This window comes from Prunus avium, chromosome 4, assembly GCF_965620075.1.
Source record: "Prunus avium chromosome 4, drPruAviu1.hap1.1, whole genome shotgun sequence".
NCBI lineage: Eukaryota > Viridiplantae > Streptophyta > Magnoliopsida > Rosales > Rosaceae > Prunus > Prunus avium.
The window spans coordinates 17,167,000-17,183,196 of NC_142287.1; the positions used below are offsets into that span (position 1 = coordinate 17,167,000).

Consider the following 16,197-nt stretch of genomic DNA (forward strand, 5'->3'; position numbering starts at 1 on the left):
AATAGGGCCAATTGTCATTTTTTGGGGTTTTTTTGGGTTTGTCTATAGAAATTAAATGGTGTGGTGTTTATTTATAGTTTTAGTGCTAAAAATGGGTATTTCACTAAATATCTCAAATAAAAATCAGCCATAAAAGTAAAGATAAGCACGCAACAAGAATCTTCGACAATCCCTTGTTTAATTTAAAATTATTTAATCGTTGTTGACATGACGCCTAATCACATATATATTTGTCGTCCTCATTTCTTGATTTTTTTAATTCTAAAAGTTTGACCTGATTTGACCAATGAAACCCCTCTTATCACACCGCAACTCAAACCAAGTTGAAATTTTGAATGATCCAGAAAGGCCAACCAGTCTTATTAGCCAACGACGACGTGTCTCTTATTCGTCGCTACTTTTATAGCGTGCTTTTCTTTTTGAGATATAAATCACTTTGTGAGGATATAATTAATTTGATAATCTTTTTTTATTATTTGGTGATGGTTATAAAATTAATTAATTAATTAAAATCAATGGAGTTGAAAGGAAAGCCAGCCAAGCCACTTATCTTATTGTTGGTTGTTTATAATAAAGCTTTCAAGTACTCCATCTTTTGTTTGTGCTGTGTTTAGTGGGCATATCATGAAGTAATGGTCACATGTCTGACCAAAAAAAATAAAACCATGGGAGGATATGTGAGAAAGGTGAGAAAGGTGAGGGAGGAGAAAAAGATGAATAAAATACTTTAGTGTTCATTTGAACAAATATGTTTACACAAACAATAAGACTTGAACCCACAACCTACCATTTCCCTACTCATATATTAATACTAGTTGAGTTGGAGCTCATGGGTTTCTAGCAAGTTGTTCTCCCCAATAGGAGAAGTGAGACCAGGCACACTGTGTGAACAATACAACTGCCCTCTTCTTTATTGGATCAAGTTGGAAGTAGAATTTACTTAGGGCCCAAGCAACGTGACTCAGAATGATCCAACTATTTTGTTTGATAGGCGTGCCACAATTGGAACTTTGCTATACCCAATAAAAAGAGATTAATTAATATATTATTTGATTTTGTTTTTTTTAGTGATTTGCGATTAATAATCTTAACTTCTAATCAAGTTACTGTGCTCCAAGTGGAGAAATGACTTAGATTAGTTCTTTTCAAGGCCTTGTATATTCCACTTTTATGTGCTGGTGCGAGTTTCTCAATGAGAAATCGATCTACTTCAGGTTACTTCACCTTCGTAGGTGGTAATCTTGTTACATGGAGAAGCAAAAAACAGAATCTTGTTGCACGTTCAAGTGCAGAAGTTGAATATAGAGATATGACACTTGGAGTTTGTGAAGTATTATGGCCAAGACTACTCTTACGGGATTTGGGATATTTGCCTAGGCAACTAATTTGATTATGTTGTGATAGTAAAACAACATGTGATGTTGCCCATAATCTGGTTCAACATGATCGTACAAAGCACGTGAAAGTAGACAAATTCTTCATCAAGGAGAAGTTGGACGAGAAAATTGTGGAGTTGCATAAGATTCGATCAAAGGATTAGTTGGCCAATATCCTCATCAAAGCAGTTTCAAATGAGGTGTTCTTAAAGTTTTTGGGCAAGTTGGGCATGTGTAACATTTATGCACTAACTTGATAGGGAGTGTTGATGTATTGGGTTGATAGTCAACAAATCATTGTAATTATCTTTGTGATTTTTTTTCCTAATCTAAAGATAGTATAACTGTGTAATTAGGGCTCGTTTGGTACGTCGGATTGTACTGACTAATTTCTGTCGGATAGTATTAATCTGTTTCGGAGAGTAGTCTAACTAAGTTATATTGTGTTTGGTGCTATTCCGGATAACATCGAATCAGACTATTTTTTTTACAAAAATTCTTTGATAATTTAAGTGGAAATATAGACAATATAATTTACATATATATATATAATTAAGAAAAAAAAAAGAATATATTGAAGCCCAACAAAAGCAGGCAAGAAGAGAATCAACAGCCAACAGTAGCAAGACAGAAAAAACCAAAAAACAAACCAACAAAGCACCAAAAGTAGAAAAAAAAAAATACAGAAAGAAAAACATCGCCGCATGTATTGTTCTAATTGTTGACTTGGGATGATAATTTGATTATTGAGTTGGATACCTGGAGAAGATGAAATACATAAAGAAAAAAACGCAAGAAAAACTCAGCAACATTTATTGAGTTGGATACACAGCTGCATGATGATTATTTGATTATTGAGTTAGATACACAGCCGCATGTATTGTTCCAATACAGCAAGAAAAAAAAAGTCAAAAAGGAAAAACTCATAACCTAATTTCTACAAAAATTTAATAAAAGAAGAAATATATAAAGAAAGAGAAGATGAAGAAAGAAGAAGAGAAAAGAAGCATAATGGAGAGAGTATGAGAGAGAAAGATAGATGAGTACCTGGAGAAGAGTGAAGAGAATAATCTTGGAGAAAATAGCAGAGAAGAACCCTAGGGAGAAGAAGATGAAAATAACGTCGTTGGATTTTTCACATGGACGTGTGTGTTCTTTTTCCCTAGTTGTATAATTAAGCGTGTATTATCTAAATCGGAGTGTGTAAGTTGTATTAGTTAGTCAGGTAAGGAGGGTATTAAAAGCCCAACTCATATAAAATAGTCAGGTAATTAAATAATACAAGTTGAAACTAAACACCTGATATAGACTATTTACTCCTATCTAAAGTCCACTACGGTATACCAAACAAGCCCTTAGAGTAATAGCTTGATTGTAGGATCTATCCATCACTATATATGTGCCTACGTATTCATTGCAATAATATAACGAAATATTCTTCTTGAAATCTGATTTTTCAAGTATCATTTCTGATTTTGCTGATTTAGAAATAAAAATCAATTTAATGAAATAAAAAATTTAAAGAAAGAGGGGAAAGTGAAATGGTTTTCTTCAAAAAAAAACTTTTTTTTGTCGTCTCTCTCTACTTTGTTTTTCCTCACTAAAAGATTCAGTAACAAACTTTTCTTTGGGTTTCAATGACAAGTTTCTTTCAACCGAAAAAAAAATGGTGTTCTCATTATTGGTTGATTATTTTCAAAAGCATTAATGCTATAAATCCACGTCAGTCATTTTTTTTTGTTATAGTTTCTTAAGAGGATTTTCGTTTGCCCTTTTCAACCTAATCACAAAATATCTTTAGGTGCCTATATTAGAACCATAAGGTTCTTATGCTGGTGAAGACAGAGGCGACTTGCCATGTTTATAGGGTAAACTGCTGAATACCTCATTGAACAATCACGTTAGTTGATTTTAAAACCCTAGATTATATTTTTCAACTAATTTATCCCTAAGATTCAATTTAAATAGCCAATTTAGCACATTTCATTAGTTTCCAAACAATTTCATCCAAATTACCATAAGAAATGTCTCTCTCCATTAATTCCTGCAAAGAACTTGGGGTTCAATTGTGTGATAAATGAGTTTGATTTGGCGGGAATTAATGGAGGGACATTAGGGGAGGTAAGGAAAGGTTGAAAGACCAAATTGCCCTCTTAAGATATGACATGTATGTTCACACCTGGATCTGGATAAAATTCCTGAACCCGATGCGTGAGAATAAAAAGTAAAATAAAAAGGGTCAAAATAGGGATTTAAAATAAACCTCTCTTAAAAATAGCTCCAAAATCTTAGAAGAGTACAAGAAATAAATAAAGTTTTATCAATCTCATCTAATTCAACCTTGATTCGCCTACCATCAGTCTTTTGGGTTTTAAACCTGCAAAGTCTATAAAGGGGTGGGCAAAACCACAACTCAATAGGGACATAAACCTTACTATAGTAAATTGATATAACTAAATTAAGTGACATGCAATCACATAACAAATAAAAGATAATAATGCATGATTGAGCTTCGATTCTACCCACCAATTAATCTATATAATAGGGCAAGCAAATCTGCTTGTCCCTTTCCATGCATTTTACCACTGCGATTCCGAATGCCCACTCAAAAGTAATTAGGGTTTAAATTGATATATTTATTCTTCTCTCAAGGAGGGATATATATATATATATATATTAGATATAGAGTGAGTACAAATAGGAACTATACACAAATTAGGTAACTATAATAAAATACAGTAATTACATAATTCTATTCCTAATAGGACTAGTTGACTCACGCCAACACTCCCCCTCAAGTTGGTGCATATATATTGATAATGCCCAACTTGTAAAGTGAGTCTTTGAAATGTCATTTTGACAAGTCATAGGTCAACATATCTACAAGCTGATATAAAGAAGGCACAAAAGGTATAGCAATTAGCTTTTGCTCTATCTTCTCTTTAATGAAATGTCGATCAACTTCTACATGCTTAGTTCGATCATGTTGCACGTGATTATTTGCAATTTCAAATGCAGACTGATTATCACAGTGGAGCTTTGTACCATTGCTTGGCTTAAACCCAATTTCAATAAGCAACCACCGCAACCAAAGTATCTCACAAACCTCCTGGGCAATCCCTCTGTACTCGGACTCTGCAGAAGACTAAGATACAACATTTTGTTTCTTGCTACGCCATGTAGCCAGGTTACCGCCAACAAAGGTGAAGTAACCTGATGTAGAACGTCTATCTGTAATATTCCCTGCATAATCTACATCAATGTAACCTTCCAGGTCTAAATGACCATGTTCTCTAAATAATAAACCTCTACCATGAGCAGACTTTAAGTAACTCAGAATATGCATCATAGCAGCCATATGATCCTTACTAGGTGAATGCATAAATTGGCTAGCAACACTTACCGCATAGGCAATGTCAGGACGTGTCAATGACAAATAGATCAATCACCCAACTAACCTCTGGTATCTCTCTTTGTTAGTTGGGACATGATCCACATAAATCCCAAGTTTACGATTCCCCACAATAGGTGTCTCAGCTGGTTTACAATCAAGCATCCTAGTATCTGCTAACAGGTCCATGACATATTTCCTTTGTGAAAGAAATAAGCCATGTTTAGATAGTGGCTTCCACACCTAGAAAATATTTTAGACTGCCCAAATATTTCATCTCAAATTCAGATGTTAAATGCTTTTGCAACTCCTCGATTTCTATAGTATCATCACCAGTCACAATCATATCATCAACATAAATAATCAAAAAAGTCACCTTACTAGCCTTATGTTTAACGAACAGAGTATGATCAGTATTGGCCTGTTGGTAACTGAACTTCTTCATGGCTACAGTAAATCTGCTAAACCATGCCCGATGAGATTGCTTTAAGTCATACAACACCTTTTTTAATCTGCACACGTTCCCTGTGTCACCAGTGACGTCATATCCTGGTAGAAGGTTCATGTACACCTCTTCTTCTAGTGCACCATGTAAGAATGTATTTTTTTACATTAAATTGCCTCAGGTCTAATCTAGGTTTACTGCTAAGGACATCAAAACTCTGACAATATTCATTTTAGCCATAAGTGCAAAAGTATCACGATAATCAACTCCATACGTCTGAGTGAACCATTTAGCTACTAATCTTGCCTTGTACCTTTTCACAGTACCATATGCATTATATTTCACGGTGAACACCCATCTACATCTCACAGGCTTCGTTCCCTTTGGTAGATCAACAATATCCCATGTATTATTTACTATCCATTTTGGTCACAAATGCCTTACACTCAGGAGATAACTTGTGATTAGACACATAATGGGAAATAACATATCTTGTTTTGCCTTATGGTGAGTAACGATAAGGTGGAACTCCACGGTTCCGTCTAGGTGGTAAAATATAAGAATTTTCAGCTGTAGAAATAGAATTGCTTACCTTAGGAATATCTAGAGGAGCTTGATCGGATATTATTTGAGAAGTAGGGGGAGGAATCGATTCAGCACCATCAGTAAAACTAGCAAGTTTGGGTTCGGCCAAAGCAATGGTGTCGGCCAAAGCGTGAGTTTTGGCCAAATCAGTAGGCTTAACTGGTTCCATCATTGCTCCCCCTTGTATCAAATCATCCACCATAATTTCGCCTTGTAAATCTAGCCAATCATGTCCTACACTACTAGTCTCCCCCTAAAGGACATGCTCAGGTGTATCAGAGAAGAACATCTCATCCTCAATGAAGGTAATATCCACAGAGACATACAGACGTCGAGTAGCAGGATGATAGCATCGGTAGCCTTTCGCGTGAGGAGAGAATCCCAGAAAGACATAGTAGAGAGCAGAAGGGTCCAACTTGCTCCTCTGATTCATATGGAGGTGAAAATACGCGACACACCTAAACACTTTTGGAGATAGAGTCAACATAGAAGGGACCGAAACATGATGGGTCAATACTTGCACAGGAGTTCGGAAATCCAAAACTCGTGAAGGTAGACGATTCAAAAGATAAATTGCATAGGTAACAACATCCATCCAGAATCGCTTTGAAACTGACGCACCAAGCAGTAGAGCACGAGCAGCGACAATGATTTGCCCTTTTTTACATTCAACAACCCCATTCTGTTGTGGTGTCTCAGGACAAGTAGTCTTATGGAGAACACATTGAATATGGAAAAACTAAGATAAAGCTAAATTTATAAATTCTCCACTATTATCAGAGCGAAAAACTTTTATAGGAAGCATAAATTGAGTTTGAATCATTTGATAAAAATGCAGAAAGATAGTGACCACGTCACTTTTATGTTTCATCACATATAAGTGGAATCATCCACAAATTACACAAACCAGCAAACACCCAAGGCAGTAGAAATAGGGGAAGGACCCCAAACATCAAAATGAACTAAATCAAATGGCATACGGCGTTTATTACAACTCAGAGGGTAGGATACCCGATGACTCTTAGCTAAAATACAAGTCTAACATTGGAAGGCAGACTTTGAGATGCCACTAATAATGCAGGAAACAAATGTTGTAAGTAACCAAAGGAGGCATGACCAAAACGGCGATGTAGCAACCAAATCCGGCGATGTTGAGAAGTTTTGGCACTCCCAGCACGAAAACCCCGACTAGTTGCCACCTCATCCACATAATAAAGCCTCCCTTAGTACCACAACCAAAGATCTCCCGAGTCTAGATATCCTATAGTAAAACAACATATGGATACATCAGCATAACACAATTACAATTTAACTGCTCAGTAACTTATGGCACAAATAATAGATTGCTAGACAAATATGGAACCAGTAACACTTTGTCTAATGGTAAAGTAGGTGTCAAGAGTACAAAACCAGCCCCCATGACAAGAGCAATTGCATTCTTAGCAGTCAGAACAATGTCACGATGAGGCATGATATTAGTAGAGAATAAATCAGAATTATACGTCATATGGTCAGTAGCACTAGAGTCAATAATCCAACCTGTATCGCGTGCATCATGAGCAAGGAAAGCCTTGCCAAAGTTACCTGAAGACAGAGGAGGTGCAATGGATGGTGGGATACCCAAGGCCATGGACATGGCTGAAGCAGGGGAGGCTGCCAGGTGGCCGTGCCTAGTAGAGACGTTGGCTGTAGGGGTGGTGGCATCAGTCATATGAGCTTTGCCATCTAGTTGTTCCTTTTTCAAGTGCATCCATTCTTTTTTACTCTGGGGCCCCATGCAATGCCCAACATGTGTCTATAGTATGTGTTCGATCACCACAGTGTTCACACTTCAGTTTATCTTTTTCTGCAGAAGTCAGGCAACATGATGAAACAACAGAAGAGCCAGATCCTAAAGGCCAAGAAACCAGAGCAGTGTTTTTGGAAGCAAACACAACAGCAGGTTCCCCAAGCTTGGGGCCGGATCCAAGCATTGGAATATAACGTTTAGCCTCACAACAGACCATAAAAAATAGATTCTCAATACTTGGAACCTTATCACTCCATAGAATATCACTACGCACCTTATCATAAGTATCATCAAGGCCAGCTAAAAAATCACACACAATCTGCCATAACATCAGCCTGAAAAATCTTCATATCGTCAGCACACTTCATCTGAAAATGACCTCTCTTGTCCGATTCAAGCAAGATCGCCTTGAGTTTGGTAAAATAGCAGAAGAGCCAGATCCTGAAGTCCGAGAAACCAAAGCAGTGTTTTTGGGAGCAAAAACAACAGCAGGTTCCCCAAGCTTGGGGTTGGATCCAAGCATTGTAATATGACGTTGAGCCTCGCGACGGACCATAAAAAATACATTCTCAATACTTGGAACCTTATCACTCCGTAGAATATCACTGCGCACCTTATCATAAGTATCATCAAGGCCAGCTAAAAAATCACAGACAATCTACCATAACAGCAGCCTGAAAAATCTTCATATCATTAGCACACTTCATCTGAAAATGACGTCTCTTGTCCAATTCAAGCTTAGATCGCATTGAGTTCGGTAAAATAGGTGGAGATAGGACGACCCCCTTGCTTGAGACAGGTAGCCTAGCACCGCAATTCATAGAGTTGGGATATGTTAGAGCCATCATAAAACATCTGATTAATAACATCCCAAATATCCTTGGCAGTAGGGAGAGTACGAAACATAATCAACAAATTGGGTTCCATAATTCGTAGCATTCAACTTTTCACAGTAGCATCAACAATCTTCCACTTCCCAAAGTGTGGGTCTTGGGAATCCGGGGTAGCAGTATCACCAGTTAGGTACCCCAATTTACCTTGCATAGTAGCATCGAGTTTGATCATCGAAGCCCTTATCTCATAGTTGGATCCATTCAATTCAAATCCCATGGGTAGATTAAGGGACGACTTAGTGTGAGCCGTCACAATAGAGGTATGAGTAGTACTAGGTGAATTAGGTGAGACAATTGAGTCGTTGACGTATGACATGGTGATAGGTGACTACAGTGGTGATGGAGAGGAATGCGGCGATGGTGGAGTAAGGGGTGGCTAGATGTGTTAGCGGCGGAAATAGGATTAGAATTTCATCCATTATCGATAGTATATGAACATGTCAACATTAATCAAATTATAATGATAATTAATAACATGTAAACACCAAATATCAAGAATAATAATAAAAAATAATATCATGCATAATATAGTGTTCACAAAATTTAATTAAATCAATCTTTGTAAAGCTTCCCCAAGAAATCTCCTACCTCAATTCCAAAGCTAGTGTATAACTCTCAACCACAAGCCCAAACACCTTAAGCTCCTCCAAAGTTTCACAACTTCCTACCAATACTTTCTACTTCTCACTCTTCTCTATGAAATTTAGTAAACAAAAGCAATTAAAAGAAGAACTATGATACAAGAAGTACAAACCAAAATTGGCAAAGTCCATCTAATGGATGTAGAAGATGGAAACTAAAATTGTACCTCACAACTAGTCTGTGGTTTACTAGAGTACTTAGTGGCTTGAGAGTAGTATGCCACCTCCATGAATATAGCCCTATGCATTGATTTTGTAAAGTGTAGAAAATATATAATAAATATAAAATTGGGTTGAAATGAATTAATGTAATGAAAGCTATCCAATAAGATTTATTTGATTACAAATATCACGTGAATTGCTATGTAAAAGAAATAAAAGAAATAATATTAATTATATAGTATGCAAACTAATAACTTTAAAAAAATATTTAATTCCTAAAATATTAATATATATACTTTTTTTTATAAAAAAAAATACAGGGTTTCACACATACGTATGTGTCTTTTTTACGAGAGTTTGTGATTTAAATTGAGTTTGAAGGATAAATTGGCTGAAAAAATAAAATAAAAAGAGGTGTTAAATTCAACTACCATGATTGTTCATGGGGGTATTGGACAATTTAGAGCTTGTCATTATCATGATGGCAACAACATGAAAATGAGGTGTAATAATGCACTAACAAAAAGCTCTTGAAGTGCGATTTTCATGGATATTTAGAAAGATTTGGGTAACTTATATCAGATTAGTTGGAGCATCTCTGCTGACTTTGCCTGTGCCCAATCAGACAGTATAATATTAATATGGTAAGCAGTGACATAAACTGATGACGAACCAATGTGACATGTCTTGATTAGACACTTTTATCTTTCTTTCTCCAATTGTTTTTTCCTTTTTGGCTAGCAACAAATCGCACTCACATTCTTTTTTTACCATTTGCGTGTTAAGACTTGCAACTTGGTGCATTTTTATGATAGTGATGCTATTTGGTCAACAAAGGTGTTTTGCCGAAAACAAACTCTTTTTGTTTTTTTTTTTTGGGGTTGGTAAATTTGCCAAAAGAGCATTACCACATGCATAAAGTCATCACCATTAAATTAAAAGATGACACGGATCATGAAGTAATTCTGAATTTTTTTGGGTCAGAAACTTGTTTTTCTGCATAATAGTAACCCAACATTTAATGGCGAGTCGGCTTACGCAACATTTAATAGTGAAAAATGCATATCAAATTATCAATTAGACAAATAGATCATAATTCATCATATCTTGAGTCACTGCGCATGCCTCTTTCTCTTCGAATTTGTTACTGATTATAATTATCTATATATATATATATGTAAAGCAAAAGGCAGAGAAAGGTGAAACATTTAAAATATTAAAAAATGTCCTTGGTTAATTCAAACTTTAAGAATTGAAATTATTAATTAAATGAGGATAATATAGTAAATTCACATTTTTTATATTAAAAAAATAAAAATAAAAACAAAATCAAATAATAGGTCATACTTTTATGAAACATAACTACCCATGTTATCTTTTCTTAATTCTAAAAATAAATAAAAAAACCAATTGGCACATGCATCAGCATGTGCTAAGGGGCTAATATGAATAAAGAGAAAGCCAAATCAAATAATAATAATAAAACATATTATAAAAAAACCAAAAAAAAAACACATAAAAAATATTGGCGGTTGTTGAAGAAGAAAACATAAAAAAAAAGACTTTTTTTTGGTTACAAGGAGGGCCGAAGCCCAAGAAAAAACCAAAAAGAAAACTACATTGGGACAAGCCTAGCAGTGATCATCCTAACAGAGTCATTTGCCAAGAGGCTTACAATAAAAGGAGGGGGAAGATCAACAACATGATAATCCAAATTGGAACTTTGACCCATATGTGCCATATGGTCAGCAGCAATGATTTGTTACCAAAGAAATTAAAAAGTTGCAAACCTTTTTGCTTCTTTTTTTAATGTAGGTGATAGTCTAAATTACTTTAAATTAATCTAATCTACGGTATTCAAATTTGAATACAAGAAAAGTGGACTAATTGATCTAATCAACTGACCTAATCTGCAGCATCTTTCTTTTAGTTCAAGTGAAAAGAGATACTTGACCAAAAAAAAAAAAAAGTGAAAAGAGATAAAAAAAAGGATAAGGAATTCGAGGTAAGAGGTACTAAAAAGTAGATGAACAACCAACCGACCAAAAGGGCAAATTTAATATCTGAGTATCTATGGAGATATTAATGTCCCAAGGGATTAAAAATTCCAGTTGTTTCCATCATTTTGGCTTTCATCACTTCACTTGGTCAAGCTTCTTCCTCTCCTTCCTTCCATTCATAAATCAATACAAGACGCACGCAGTGTGGTAGGAGGAAGAGCTGTATTTTGGCATGCAATGCGACGTCGCTTTCAGCTCCATCTCTATGAGTGGTGCCAGAAAGATGAAATATATTTATGGGGCCCATCCAAAAGACTTGAACATGTTGAGAGGTGAATCCACCTGATTCTATTCCACTCGTGACTTTAATAGAATTGTTGTGACCTCTGCATTTGCGTTTTCCACCAACCCAAAACCCAAACGCTTTCTCATTTTACATGAATAGCCAGACATTAGGGTTTTCAAATTTTGCTTTGCTTTCCCTCCCTCGTTTTTCTTCTCCTCTCCTTTTGAACACAAAATTCGGTAGCCTACTTTTTTGACACTTCTCATTTTATCTCCATTTTGTCATTGGGTCAACGTCCTACCCTTTTGTACATCCACCAACTTGGATTTGTGCGCAAATGTGGGTTACGCTTGTTAGTCATAAAGTGAGTTTTGTATTCTATTTTTCGTAAATTAGATTAATTTATAACAGTACTATTGCTTGTGTAAAAAAAAAAAAAAAAAACCCCTTGATTGGTCTCTTTTTATTTTTATTTTCTCAACATAGTGTAATTAAAAGTACACATGTAGCCTATATAAAGGTAAATTTAACTTGTGTTGGGCGAGTTGTCGCATCAGTTAAATATTTTTAGATCTTTGCTCATTAATTCTAAACTTTTACAATTTTAAGCTATAAAAGTGATGCATATGGGAAAGAAATTTATATTGATGAAGGGTGATGTTTAATTGTATAATTTCATGGATGTTTAATGGTTAATTTCGTGATAAAGTTTAAGTTGTTAATCATACTTCCCTTTTTATGTAGGTAAATGAATTCTAACTATGACATATAGAAATGATAATTTTTTCTTTCAGTGATAGCTACATTTTTTTTTCTTTTCATTTTCAATAAGTAATTAGGTGTGTGTTTCACACGATACACTATTTAGGTTGATGAGGTGTTATGATGCTCTGTAAGAAGGTTTATTGCCTCAAACCTACTAAGGTGATCTTCTAATCAATGAAGGATTGCAAGGACTTATTATTTATCAAGGACTCATATCCTATCTCGATTAGGTAGCCTGTTATTAGTGTTTAAAGCTGTTTACAAAGGCTTAAGGGTTCCTAGTTCTAAAAGGATTGAAATACATTAATTCTATAGCATGAAGGATATCTCTAAGTGTTCCTTGATGGGCAAGGACACTTAGAGAGATGCACATAAATAAAAGGCTCCCTCCTAGAACCGAAACACCCAAGCTAATCAGAAATTCACCCCATCTAGAATTAAAGCTATAAGGATCGGTTTCTAAGGAGAAGAGCTTCTAACCTCTCTGAGCAATTTGATATGCACCAGTAAGCCTCTCTGCGCAATTTGATCTGCACCAGCATCATGTCGGATTTAGGTTAGTGTTCAATTTGATATGACTATGAGATTTTACATGCTCGACTCTAATGTTGTTATGATCTAATCTCATAGGTTACCTTAAACACACTTTTTGTTTCTTGCACAATACACAAAGCCAAACAATATATTGGGATGCTACACATTCATAATAAAATATAACAAATACGGGAGAAAGATTTACCTACACTTTTTAAGTCAATCACACAATGTCATGCGTTTTAATTTTATCATATGTATATATGTATTTGATTGACTTGAGATACCGCCACGGTGACATTCCCGTTGCATGGAAAATCCCATGTTTTTATAAGATCAAGTTTGTATTCTCATTGATTGTGGGGTGCCTTAATAATTACGACGTAGCTAGGCTGCAATAAAAAGTTTGTATTCTCATTGATTGTGCTTTTTTTTTTTGTCATGAGTAGAAAATGCATGTATGTGAAAGATCTTGTGCGCGTCTTAGAATCTGAAATCTCACGAAGAAACCTCGCCTTAGCATGAGTTTTTGTTTTTGTTTTTGGTTTCGGGTTACAATCATGTTTTCTTTTCAATGCCTTTAAAAACATGGCTTTTAATTACCCACAAAAAATCAACTAAAGCAAGAAAGCATGTGAGTATAAAATGCAATATGATTTATTCAAACCTAAATTTAAATACAATGAGCATATTTATGGGACTAACTAGCCTAATCCACATATGCGAATGAGCATAATTTGAAATTGCATAAATTGAAAGATTTGCATCAAAACAAAATCCAAACTAGACTATCAAGAAGGAGAGCTGATACATCATAAATTTGAAATGAGCATAATTAAGAACTAAGAAACTACAATTATCGTAGCTCTAAAAACTTTGCAAAGAAGAAAAACTAAAGTTGAGCGTAGGTGAAAAAAGAGGCATAGCCAAACTAGCTGCCGATGCTCATAAGTCGGCTATGTTTACACTTGGGCCGTTAGGTATGTAATTTTTTTAAATTTTTATACAAATGATATTCTACTTTAATCTAATCTAAACTACGGAGAGGAATTCGAACTCGGGTGCAGAGTGGGAGCACATCCACTCTAATCAAATTGGCTAATCCCATATCTGCAGTCAGACATGTAATTTGGTTAAAAAAATTCAGAAGATCCTTTGCCTCATTAATCATCGGAATCTAGGCACTCTTCCTTCTCTTGGAGACTATATAAAACATTTAAAGCATTGGCCTCTTCGAAAATAATTGGCAAATGCATGATCTCAGTTGGGCTTTGATAATCGTCTTGATCCACCAGATTTTTTGATCTATGATCTTTTATCCAACGGCCTGGAATCACTAAGATAGGAGGCGCAGAAACCTATTCCCAGTGTATTCAATGGTACGTACCAATGCTTTTATGCTTAAGAAATAATTTGAAATCAAATGTAGTGCAATTAAGGTTGGAGAAGATGTCTCGGATGACCCATTGTGCCATATACTTGTTAGCCTTTTGCGTCATATGAACACCATCCCAACTAATTCTCCCATCCGGATTACCACAAACTGGTGCATTAGGAGCTCCACATGCTCTGTCCTCACCACCGCAACATGACTTGTCCATAGCATCAAACCCTAATTTATTTATATAGAGATTTTACATTAATTAACGATATATATATCTTCACCAAATATACATAATATAATGAGCTGATGCATTACTGACCACCTCTCTAATACAGGTGGGTCCTACATATATTATTGGGGTCTACCTTTATTAGAGAGGTTGGTCCACAAAGTAGTCAATAAATCTGATACGAATAATATGATTGAATCATTGATATACAGTCCTCCGAATTTTAAGAATTTGCATAATGAAAGAGACTTTACCTAGCTGATGTGCATTACGAAGTAACCATGTGAAAGCATCATAATAATCACTGTATATGAAGGAAACGTTGCGGTACTCATTTTTCAAGGCTTCAATGGCTTGTTTCAGAAGGTGATTGTGAGACTTCGAAATACTATTCAACCCCATTAGGCATTGAAACTCATCATACGATGCTGTATCATTAGTGCGTAAACGCGAAAGGAGCATTGGCAAACACCCCATTGGGGATTGTCCTGGGACTACCACTGCCCTAGCACCATAACCAATGACCATCTGGAAGATATGAGATCGTATAATTAGAACTCAAATCATCACAAAATGGAATATGAGTATTGCTACATGGACTATATTTATATATACGACAAATAGTAAAGTTATAGACGATATATCGCATTTTTAATCTAAGAATTATAATAGAGATGTGGTCTATAATGTGATCTATAAATCTGGTCTTCATAATTTTGTCCACGAAACCTTTCCAATATAAAAACGAACAGTAGGAGAGACCAAATAAATTTTTTAATAATCATCAGGATAAAATTTAAAATAACAATCAGAAGAAGGGAATTAAATGATGTGCAATAATTTGGTTGCAAGGAAACTTACTTTAACAGCATCCATGGTGGCTTGGACTATTTCTGGAACCATGTTATGCCTTATGTCCTCAATACTTTTCACATTCAGGGAAGCAATGTAGTCATTTAGTCCAATTTCTCCCACTATGAACAAAGCCCTCTCAAGCTTCTTGAAACGATCTACAAACATGACCAAAAACAAAGGTACATTTTAAGTAAAGCTATAAAAATAATTTTGTGTATATGTATAATTAAAAATTAAATTATATATATATATAGGAGACAAACCTGCATTGCTTCCATTGAAATATGTGGACAACCAAACTAGTTGTTCACTCAAGGAATGTACCCGAACATTCGAAGGCAAAGCAGTAGCCCCAGCCGTGGCAAAATTCACTCCAGTATGGCGAGAGGCTTCTTTCTTCATATAGGGTTCAAGAAAGGGAAGACCAGCTGCTTGCGCTGTGGAAAAAGTAAACAAGGTTTAATGGTTTAGGTAAAAGATAATCTGTCCAACTCTCTTCCTTCTTGTGAAGTTGGATCTCGGGGTTTCGAATTTCGCAGTTTGTTGTGGAACACAAACTCCGAAATTCGAAACACGAATTCTGAGCAAACTTACCAACGTAATCAATTATGAGCATTCCATTAGAGCATCTGCCTGTTGCTTTGAAGAAACTTTGCCCAAAAGGGGGCTTATTACAGGTCATAGAAGGAGCTAAACGAGCCAAATTTCCGGTATCCGAAATCGAGTCACCCAGTTGATATATTCCATTCAATCTGCATTGCATAAGCGAGTGTGCAGTGCATGAATGTTGATGAAGAAAAAGAGACAAGGAGCTGATGATGAGCATGACATAGATGTTTTCTTGGGTGGTAGCCATTGCAGA

The 16,197-nt window shown here is 35.5% G+C and overlaps 1 protein-coding gene across 1 annotated transcript; it reads right to left on the reverse strand.

The window, feature by feature from the left end:
* Positions 1-13,676: 13,676 nt before the first annotated feature.
* On the reverse strand, positions 13,677-16,197 carry LOC148294932 (acetylajmalan esterase 2-like). Its single transcript, XM_088252764.1, has 5 exons — positions 15,930-16,197; positions 15,599-15,772; positions 15,342-15,490; positions 14,735-15,008; positions 13,677-14,479 (listed from the first exon to the last, which is right to left on the reverse strand). Exons 1-5 carry the CDS (start codon positions 16,189-16,191, stop codon positions 14,241-14,243), a joined length of 1,098 nt encoding a protein of 365 aa, XP_088108890.1. The 5' UTR covers positions 16,192-16,197; the 3' UTR covers positions 13,677-14,240.

Excerpts from the sequence above, each read along its gene's own strand:
- LOC148294932 (XM_088252764.1), bottom strand. The coding sequence starts at position 16,191 with ATGGCTACCACCCAAGAAAACATCTATGTCATGCTCATCATCAGCTCC. Across the intron at positions 15,491-15,598 it reads TTTCAATGGAAGCAATGCAG|ATCGTTTCAAGAAGCTTGAG; the intron begins GTTTGTCTCCTA and ends TCATGTTTGTAG. Across the intron at positions 14,480-14,734 it reads TCGTAATGCACATCAGCTAG|GGTTTGATGCTATGGACAAG; the intron begins GTAAAGTCTCTT and ends TAAATAAATTAG.